The sequence below is a fragment of the Solanum pennellii genome, chromosome 10 (assembly GCF_001406875.1).
Source record: "Solanum pennellii chromosome 10, SPENNV200".
Taxonomy (NCBI): Eukaryota; Viridiplantae; Streptophyta; class Magnoliopsida; order Solanales; family Solanaceae; genus Solanum; species Solanum pennellii.
Window position 1 is genome coordinate 49,658,986 of NC_028646.1, and position 11,763 is coordinate 49,670,748.

At 32.1% G+C, this 11,763-nt stretch overlaps 1 protein-coding gene across 1 annotated transcript; it reads right to left on the reverse strand.

The window, feature by feature from the left end:
* Positions 1-7,951: 7,951 nt before the first annotated feature.
* Positions 7,952-8,503, reverse strand: LOC107001328. The gene has a single exon (XM_027912277.1). The coding sequence runs from the start codon at positions 8,501-8,503 to the stop codon at positions 7,976-7,978; it is 528 nt and encodes a 175-aa protein (XP_027768078.1). The 3' UTR covers positions 7,952-7,975.
* Between the last annotated feature and the right edge of the window lie 3,260 nt (positions 8,504-11,763).

Consider the following 11,763-nt stretch of genomic DNA (forward strand, 5'->3'; position numbering starts at 1 on the left):
GTATAAAAAAAACCTTACATGCACACATATGGAACATCATAAGTCAAGTCAACATGATATTAACCCAATATATAAGCAACCCAAACAACACTTGTGGAATGTCAATAAGAAAACCCCATAACCCTTTCCAAATCTAAGTATCACATAAAGTCACCCACTTCATACATAAAACATAACTTCATATTTCACTATAAATTCTTTAGTAATAAGATCATATATATCTTGACAATCATAATGTATAACCAACATAATAATGCCAGAACACTACTAAGACCAACCCTTACGATCCCCACATGTGTAATATGTAAGTGAAGTCCCATACCCTCCCTCACACTATGTGGAAACCTTCAATAAAACAGTAACAAGAGTTCATACACTTAGTTGGTTCATTTACCTTTACATTAGGAAAGAAGTTCAATAATCGACATTAGACCATTTGATCTACATGGAATCTAGTGTTCTACTCCCACACCGAAAAGAGAGGGTTAATAGTTTCCTAAGGTGTAACCATTCATACACAGTTATGTAGGTGGACCAACTAAGATAGAGTCCTATGTGGGAACATAGTTAAGGGTCAAGTAGATCGATACTAGAAAGCTTGACTTTTTAGACATGGAGGTTTCCATCTCATGAGACAATACATATCTTGGGAATACGGGCTTTCTAAACGTGAAGGAACCCATGTGGGTGGCCGGACTTACTACACGTGAGACCTCCAACTCATTTACATTCCCCTTTGGTGCTAAGCATTTATTCCCTTTCGTAATCATCTCATTTCTTCATACAAATTCACATAGTATGTTCTAGACCCCTACGTAAACATATTATCATATTAGCTCATAGGTCATCATAAGTGACAACAATATTTTCACTTTAGAAACCAATAAAACAAGTGAGTAAACCTTTCACTTAACACTTTATTATAATCATGAGAAATTACTTTCACTCATATAATCATATCATATCATGCATAGATACTTCATAGTTAATTCATATCTATAGGGTTAAAGATGATGGATAGTTATAATCGACTTCACAACCACACATTCCACATATGAGCATTACTATCAAAGTAACTCATATTTCATAATTGAATTCTAGAAGAATCATTCAACATACCTCCTTGACCTTTTCATGAACCTTCATACTTCCATTACCAAAAATGTATAACGTTTGCATAAACAAGGTAAATTCAAGAAGTATTACATTGAAATTATCATTCTTCACAATATATATACTCATCATCTTCCACAATTAACATAGAACTTTCAAGATATTATGAGTGTAGGGACGAACAAGTGCTCAAGGGAAGATCTCATATATTATCACTAATTAGATAGTTAATTAACAGTAAAAGATCATAATTCATCACAATTGAATAACAATTTAGTTTTGAAAAGAGAAAACATATATAGATTGAACCCTAGTCTTGGGAAAGATAGAAAGACAGCAGCTGAAGGACCCTCTTGGGGGAAAGGATCCCAAGAGTGAAAGAAACCATACCTTGAGGATAATATTTCCACTAATTTGAGATGGATTCCTTGGTGAATTCTTCCTTCTTTTGGAGCTCGAGTGTTCCTTCAATGGAGGTCTAAGTTTGGGGAGAGAGAAACTAGAGAGAATTTGGAGCTAAGTGTGTTTGGGGAATTGATGGGGTTTTAGGTTAGTTAATTTACTTAGGGTACTTATATTGTCCTTAATTAACTAATTATAACCGACCTAGATGCCTAATTAACTAATTAATCAATTCCCTAACCACCCTCACTTAACAACCTTTTTGGACAGCGAAATGGGGATCCAAACTATGGAACCCCGTCTACGGCTTACAGATCGAACAACGAAGCCATAGTGGTAGACTGTGGTTATGGTCAGAAAGACCCCTTTTTGGCCATTTTTTGGAAAATAGCAAAGTCTTCACCAATGACAACCGTCGACGGGTCGTTGACCCATCGACGACTCGTCATTTTGTTCATCGACTGCCAGTGTCCAAAGACAACTTCTAGGGTCAAATTCAAGGGTCCTCCTCAAGGACCCTTAAGGTGGTCCTTGGGGAGTCCCCGGATGTTTTGACCCTAAACACACTCCCCTACGTGTTTAACACATTTTTACCAATTTTTTGTTATTCTGACTCTTAAAATCCCTTGAAACATACTATGGTATAATAGTTCCATTTTCACTAGTCTCCGCACGTCTTGGTCGTTTCTTGACATTTTGATTTTACTACTTCCTGAATAGTATTAATACCTTATTTGAGGTTTAGAAACACTATTTTAAGGCTTGTTTAATATAGTAATGCTCTATATAAGTCATGGAACTTCTGGATGTTACATTACCCCCCCCCCCTAGGAACATTTGTCCCCAAATGACACCTAGAACTTTTTCTTGGAAAGGATAGACTTAACACTAGCAGCCCAACCAATAACAACATAAAATCACAATGAGTCACAACTTATAGGAGTACTTGAAAACTCCATTCAACGCATAAATATGACATTTAACATAGTAACTTAATACATAATTAACAACACGTAAGAGCTCAACATTTCATAAAATATAATGAGGAACCACCTTTTCAACATCAATATGATCTCAACATGAATATCAAAGAGTTAACGTGCTATTCTTCTTCTCAAGACAACATCAAAACACTAACATCTCAAGAAGGAAATTACACATATTTCTTGTAAATGCATATTAACAAGAGATTATTTTTCATGCAAACTCCTTTTTTGACGTAAACCTTTACCAAATCATGCACATACTTAAAAATAAGCCAAAGTTATATTATTTATTAGTTTCTATTAGACTCGTTTTGGTACATCAAGATCAACAAACCTAGTCTCTAATACAAACATTTTCGCGACCCAGACCCTCAAGATTGGCAGCCCCACTAAAAGTTGGTGTGAGAACACAACTAGAAACCAACCAAAGCAATAAATCTATAAACAAAGACATTTAAGTTAGTAAGCAAGTTAAATAAGTAAGCTAGGTTCCATTTCTAATTAAAAATCTAATAACTAACTAACAATGCGGAAGATAAACCTAGAATCTGAAAGTCAATGTACCAAAACTAGAAACGAGAACCAAATCTATTAAGAATTTCTAGTGAACTATCGAACTTAATTCTTGTCTTCTTTTTCTACTTCCGCAAAATTAAATATTTGTGTGTTGTGCTCCTATTGAATGACTTAATGACACCATTATTTTTTTATGTATAAGTTGGTGAATAAAATCTTTAATTCCCGAGTGGATGTAATTTTTCAAACTCTGGTGAGGGTAATCATTTTTATGGGAACATTGTGCATTTAGTGAATTCATTTTTTTCCTTTCTATTTCATTCTATTTTTACATATACCTGTATGTTTTTTTACACTCATTAATTTAAGCTTAGGATATACATTTTTTGAACTCATTTTTTATGTTTCCGCAAATTTATTGTCTCCGGTTATATTGAACATATACACATATAGTATGTATATTCATTGTGCAAAAAAAATATATTGTACTAAGTTCTAAGAATTCTAATTTATAATAATGCAACTTAAATGTTTCTTTATATTACAAAAATTCTTTGTATATATATTCTTATTTTCTTCTTCATTTTTCATTTAATTCTTATTAAAAAATCAATGATTGATTATTTTGTGAATAATTCATTTATTAGAGGTTCTTGATTTAAGTGATAATGACAAATAACCAAATTCATGTTGAAATATTGCTAATATTTTTTTAAAAAAAACCTATATTCCATTATTTTTAATTTATGGATATTAGTAAAAGATTAATTGCAAAGTCAATGCATTAATTATTTATAATCATGCAAAGCGCGGTAAAATTACCTAGTTACTAGAAATTTATAGAAGACTCCTCAAATGATTCGAATGGACTTTCCAAAATGTTTGAAAGAACTCGTAAGACCTAACTCTTAGCTCTACCTTGAATGTAAATTATGAATTCAAGGTTATGATTTGTGGTAGCAAATATATCTTGATATTTAGGAGTGGTTTTAGATAGTTAAGCATGAGAAATAATTTTAAAACACCGTTTGGGAGTAAGTCCGCACGCGAAGATGGTTGAAAATGCTTGTTCGAAATAATTTCTGAAACAGTGGAGTTCACAACGCGGAGAGAAAATTTACACACCGGAGGAACAGGTCCGTGACACGGACCTGCTATATGTTCCTTGTCCGACTTTTTCTTCCTCGTTTTCTAACCCCAATTAGCCTAGATTCTATTTTTTTGCTAAATTTTTCTTTAGATTTAGATACCCAATATATCTTCTCAAGGATCTAATAAGACACAACTGTAGAATCGATTCGATTTCCTCAAGAAACATATCAATCTCAGCCCAATTCAAGAATCAAAGAAAATTCATGAGTATATAACAAGAACATCAATGCTTCAACTTTCAGAATGAATTTAAAGCTGAAATATAACATGATTGGCGTGTGGGTGAAAAAACCAACACTATGGATGCTTACATACATGAAGGAATCATTTTCTTGAAGCACTTGAGGGAAAATCTTGAAAGATGAACTTACCTTAGAGTTTCTTAATTTTCATGAGCATAGAATCTTTAGAGTGAATGAGAGGGTTTGATTTCTAAAAGTTGATTTTTTACACGTTTATTTAGATTACATTCTAAGGGTTTTTAGGTCTACAATAATCCTAAAGAATTAACTAAAAAGAGCTGGGAGCCGAGCCATCGCGGAGCTGCTGCCAGGTTTGCAAGTCGTTAGTAAATCACTCATAACTTTTTACTCAGATTTGAATTTGAGAAAACTCGACAGCATTGGAAAGAGTACTAAATGGATTAAATATAATATCTTATGGGGATCCGAAATCTTTATTTACTAAAAGGTATGGTCATTTGAAGTTGACCAAAAATATAATAAAACTTAGGAATGACTAGAATGCTTTTCTCTTTTGCTCTCCTTGGAACATAAGGTTTTACCTCTAATGACCTTACCATTAAGAATTTTTAAGTTCCTTACCAAAATCTCACTCACTACGAAGGACGGTTCAAGTCTTAGCTAAAAAAAAATTCTGGGGTGTTACATTGATCATGACAACTTGTTCCTTCTTTTGGCAATTGTTGAAGTACTTACCAATTAAGGAGTTATCCATTATTGTTTGGAACTTAGAAGAGAAATCAATTAGTGGATAAAACTAGAGAATCAAACTTAGTAGCACTAGACTTGTTGAAAATCTAAGGTAGTGAATAACATATAAGACACTATACTAAAACCTAATATTTTGCGACTGGCAAAGCTACGACATATTAGATCTAATGATTATTTTGTCTTTGAATTAAATGTGTTATAAGTGGACACAAAGTTAGAGAATTTGAGTATATCAGGTCAACCTTTTCTGTGGACACAAAGGAATCATTTCCTATGCACAAGGAATTAGAAACATTACGGAGATCCCAAATAGTATTGCTTCATTAAATTCATTCACACTTAACAGAAGCCATCGATTTAAAGATTTAGCACTGGTGATTAAGTAATATGTTGCGTATATGATGAAAGAAGACAAACTTTGGGTAAGTGTCTACAAGTGAGTTTCTGCGTGAAAAGGGGTCCTTTTATAGGTCATGGTAGGTCCTTATTTCCAAGTATTTGTTGTGCATGTATCAACATCGGGAGAATAACGATTAAAACTTTCGTTTTGTGAAATCTTTACATTTACTCAAAATCTCCATAGAATCTTCTTTCTTCATTTACTGTAGTCACTAGCCCATTAAATTGTAAGATGGACACCGTCTTTTTGATGTTACTACGAATGTTTTGTCAGGTGACCATGGAGAACTAAAATGACTAGATCTAATTCAAACACTTGGTTACTACAATTTAAGTACAAAACAAATTCAGGTTTGCAAAATCGAGGTTGAAGATGATCGATGATATCAGAAAATTCACGTACAAAATGCAAAAAAGGTTGTATCAAAAGAAATATACAAACTGAGAAGAATGTGCTCGCTTCAGATCTTGCAAGAACAATCGTACAAGATTTTTGGGAAAAACTGTGATCAAACAACTCGAGTTATCACAAGAACCTTCCATATTTGTTAAATACTAACAAAAGATGGGAGGACGCTAGATTTGTTTCTTAAATTGTCTCATTCAACGATGAAGATGTTTTGTTTTCATTTCTACTGAAAGATAAGAGTCATATGACTACAGTTGTTAAGTTAACTTATGCTACGTAAAACAGCGGACTAGAAAAGCTAGCTGAGAGTTCCTTTCAATTAAGCAGAAAAAGACATGAATAGATGTAGACTTATTCTTGTTCTAATGCAAAAGCTTTTGGTCAGATTGACTGAAAGAGTTTTGACCCTATATTCTATTATTACAAATTCAGTTTTGACTTATGTTAATACATCTTTGTTCAATTTAGAAATCATATTCCTCTACTCATACATGCTCCGGTACCTTGTACTCTTATTTGCTAAGGATATATTATATATTTCACTCTATTCTACGTAATCCATCAGCATAAAAGTTCCCATGTACGAGGAATTAGAAATATTATGGAGATCTCAAACAATATTGATTCATTAAATTTTTAATCTATACGGAAAGCGACTCTCACCGCATATAGCTTGCAGAAGACTCAAAAATTCCATCCCGAGACTTTTCTTCCACCTCTCCTCTACATCAACATAAACATTCATCCTTGATTAAGGAATATGTTGCAGATATGATGGGAGAAGACAAGCTTGGGGTAATCTTCCACAAGTGAGTTTTTGTGTGAAACGGGATCCTTATTTAAGTCATGTTAGGTCCTTATTTCCAAAAATCTGTTGTGAGTATATGAAGTTTGGCAGAATGACCATTAAAAAAACATCCATTTGTAATATCTTTACATTAACTCACAATGTCCATAGAATCTACTGCTGCATTTATTGTAGTCACTATCCAATAAAACAACAAAAATGGACACCATCTCTTTGATGTTATGTGAAGACTATCAATGATATCAACAAATTCAAGTAAAAATGAAGAAAAGGTTCTATCAAAAGCAATATCCAAACTAAGAAAGAATGTGATTGCTTTAAGACCTTTGAAGAACGATACTACAAGATATTTTAGAGAACTGTGACCGAACAACTTGAGTTATCACAAGAACCTTCTATATTCGTTAATACTAACAAAAGATTGGAGGAAACCAAATTTTTTTTCTTCAATTGTTTCCTTCAACAATGAAGATGGTTTATGTTCATTTCTAAACAAATATTTAGGATATGAGTCATATGACTAGGGTTGTAAGTTTAACCTATGTTGAGAAAAAGTGCTGAGAAAAAGCGCAAGCTGAGAGTTCCCCTCAACCAAAATTAGAAAGGAAGCATAAATGGCTTAAGAAGAGCGTTCTATGCTAAATGAATGTAGTTTTTCAGAGGGTTATGCATCTCTCTCTAAGGGCCATTCCCACCAGTTAAGCATCCACAAACTCATCTTTCGATTATGAAGAAAAAAGGAAACAAAGACATGAATGAATTCACGCACAAAATTAGTTGTCTTAAGTTAATACATCTCTAGTCAATTTAGAAATCACACACCTCTATTCAAACATTCCCTTATACTTTTTAATGTTATACTTAACTCTATTGTACGGAATCCATCAATATAAAGATTCAGCCTTGATGATTACGGGGGTCCTTAATTAGGTCATGTTAGGTCCTTATTTCCAAGAATTCTCTGTATGTACATCAATTTTTTTCTCAAACTAAGATCCTTTGTAATGAGGAGCATATATAAGAAAGGTTGACAAAGAACATCAAAAGTACTAACTATAATTATAGGGAATGAAACACATTTAAAAAAAGGGAATTGCGCACATAAAATGGGGAACTTCATGAATTCCAATTTCATAATAAGGTCTTCAGCTATTACAATTATATGAAAGAGTAATACTAAACCAAAGACTATGATAGCATATATTTTATTTTTGGTCCTACATTTTGGACCTTTCCACTAAGAGCCAACTTGAGAAAGCAATTTGAACACTAGAGTCGCAGATCTAGGATCCCAATAAATCCCAATTTCATCACCCTCGCCCAATCTGCGACCCTTGAACAATTCGATGGACCAAAGAGAAAAATCGTCATTGAACAACTTCTTGAACCAAACACTTCCACCTTCATACTTTTTAGGGATATTCTCCTCAGTTATATCCCACATGTCAACACAAACCTTGCATCCATTCACCAAACCTTTGGCCACGTCCAAAGTCCAGTAACGAAGGATGTACTCAAACATCTCAAAAAAGGGAATCATCAGCATTCCTACAACGATCTCATCATGGGTAAGCTTTTTCTTGATCTGCCATGGGTTTTGCAGATCGATTCTTGGGGCAGGGTATAAATCCCTTATCTCCACCAATTCTCGAGTCACCTGATATGGAGTGTTGTTGATTTTACAAGCTTCTTCTTCCTCTTTTGAGGGAAAGAAATGGTAAAAAAATGTTTTTTTCAGGCTAAGCAAAGGCCTCTGATCAGACATTGAAGAAGGTGAGGATTCAAACAGAGTGGCACAACACCTTATAAAGACATAATTAGGTTTTCTAATTCATTTTGAGCGGGAATCTTAAAAAGATATTTCTTTTTAAAAAATTTAAACTTGTTTCTTAAGGGACATTAAGAGAACACTATAAAATAGGATAATTATGTCATTTCACATTTAAAGTCTGCATAATAGTTCCAAGATTTTTATCTTACCTAAAGTGTGGACAAAAATAAAAGTTTAGCTAGTATTTATTGACGGTGTAGAATTTTTGATTAAATTTGAAAATATCCAACTTTTTGATCCAATTTCGTGAATAATTTACACAACTGTCAACCAATCCTTTCTTGCAAATAGAAGTACATAAAAGAAGACAAAAACTTGAGAAAATATTTTTGTCCTCCAGACAAAAATTCATGCTTAATTCGTGAATCACGAACCGTAGAAAATAATTTGAAAATTAACTTTAATAAATAAGAATAAAAATATAGCCCAATTTCATCACCAACACCCAATCCCCAATCCTTGATTAATTTTTCAATGGATAGAGATTAGGAATCATTACTCAACTTCCTCAAAGTATAATTTTTATCCTCATACTTCTAAAAATCATTCTTCTTTGTTATATACCACAAGTCAATTTGCACCCCATTCCCATTCACCAAACTTCTTGCTAGCTTCAAATTCTAGTATGGAAGAATGTACAAACATCGTAGAAGATGGAATTGACAAATTTTCAACAGTTCTGAGTTGTTACTGGGTAATATTCCATGATGTGTCTTGCGGTATTCATATTGAATATTAGAGTAGGGTCTATCTCTATTAACTCTTTAGTCTTTACCTGTTATGTGTTGTCTTTGCAGGCTTCTTCTTCAGGGTTTGATGGCATGAAACCGAAGAGAGTATATATTTGCGGATCATTATTTTGATAAACATATATTTATGTCATTTTTTCTTATTTTATTTGGCTAATTTAAGCAAATATATTGCCTTTTATATCTGGTCCTTGTGTGAATTTTTTTTTAAAATATAACGCTTGAGAAATTATCCTCCATTATATAATGTTTGCTCATATATTTCTCAACCTTAGATACAACATAATAGGCTACTAGGGTACTGTCTGATGTTTGAAATAACTTACATAATTTTTTATCTTACTTGGACATTTCTCATACGATTATAATCTTGCTCAAAAGGGATCTTTAGACTGTTGGTTGAAAGGTACATACACCTGTATGCAATTATTTATTTTTAATGAAGGTCACTTATTAGAGAAAAGACTCAAATATGTCATTGAACATCATAATATTACACATTATTTCCATCCCCCAAATGTAGTGGCCTTTATTTTTCTCCCCATAAGAAAAGACTTATAAGAATGACATTTTGTGTTAGTTGGGTTCTGAGAAAGGCCAAACACCAATACATGTGATGAAAAAAGTCTACCCTAGTGCAAGCACTAGCGACTTCTTTCAAGCTCAAATCAATGATATATAGGTCATAGATAGATAATTTTATGTTGTTTAAAGCTCTCCTCCCAATACCTCCCTATATATATATATATATATATATATATATGTATATATATACATATATATATATATATTTGGTGTCACCAAAAACAAGGATTTCGTTTTAATTCATTTTTTTTTTTGCAAAATCTAGCATTCCCCTTTCATGAAATATTGTGACTTTTAGAAACTTTGCGACTTTTATGATATGTTGGGAATTTGATTAAGAGTTGTGACTTTTATGAAGAATTTCCACTTTTCTGAAAAGGTATGTTCTTTATGAAAGGTTGTGACCTTTTCGATAAGGCATAGTAAGAATTTGTGCACGCTACCCTTGTTGTCTATAAATAGATAGATTTCCTCTCATTTTAAAACATCAAAGATTTTTAAGTACTTCTTCTTCTTCACAATTAAATATTCATGTATTTGCTCCTATTGAGTGGTTCAATACACCATAGTTTTGTATCAATATATTGATGAATAAAATCGTTCTATCTTGAGAGAATTTATTCCATAAACATCGGGTACTACAGAAAAATAAATTTCATAAGGGGACATTATGCATTCACCGAGCTCGGTTTTCTTTCTGCCTCGTTTTATTGTTACATATCATGATATTTATATTTACAGTCATTTTTTTATGCTTATGTTGTTAATTGATGTTTTTGAATACATGTTTTTTATTTAGGTTTCTCCAATGCTATTGTTATAACTATTTGTTAGTACATATTAAAAACAAACATTCATTGAGCATTCACACAAGTTTTTTCTACGGAAGTTATTGGAGGTATAGTAAAAAATATTCTTGATAGATATATGCTACCATCTTTTGAAGACAAAATTCAAATTTGGTATGCAATTGTGATGACATAAAGAACATAAAAACTTATCGCACCTTGAAGTGCGAAGTGAGGCAGGAAAAGAAGAAAAAAATTAATAATCTTTTGATATGGGCTCAACGATGTGTCGGAAGAGCTATAGAGGAATTTGACTAGACTGGAGCCTTCAGTCTCAAAGACATAGAAAACTACACAATGCATCAATTGCTAATATTCAATATGAATTATGGATATATTCTTATGTTTACTGCAAGTTGTAAATACTACAACTACTTTTTGGATGTAATAGATGTGTTTCTCTACACTGGGATTTGAATAGAAATGTCGTTTCAAATTGAACTTCATCACTATGGTATGTTCATTTTTAAAAAAAACAACCAAACAAATTGAATAGTTTTTTGTAATATTTTTTCCTATGGAGTATATAAAATTAGTAGAATTGTTTTCCAATATGATACATTCTCCCTTTAGTTTTTCATTTTAATTATTACTTATGACACATTTTAATGGGATGCTTTAAAATTGTATATGTAAAGTAAAAGGTACGGTTAAACTTTCTACATGTTAGAATTAGAATATTTGTTCGCTTTTTCATCCTTTTAAAATGTACAATCACACTTTCGGGAAGTAGCACTATAAATTATAAAATCAATATAAAGATGATTGATCGAAAGATAAATGATAAGATGATATATTTTCCATCTTCATTTACATTATTAATATTTTTTTTCTACGTAATCTTGTATGTACGATAATATGGTGTTTTAGTTTTAAATATTAATAGTTTTTAAATATTATTTTATAAATTCCATAATATTAAATTGCACGTGAGGTGTTGGTAATTTTACTACTAAGAATATATATATATATATATATATATATATATATATATGTATGTATGTATGTATGT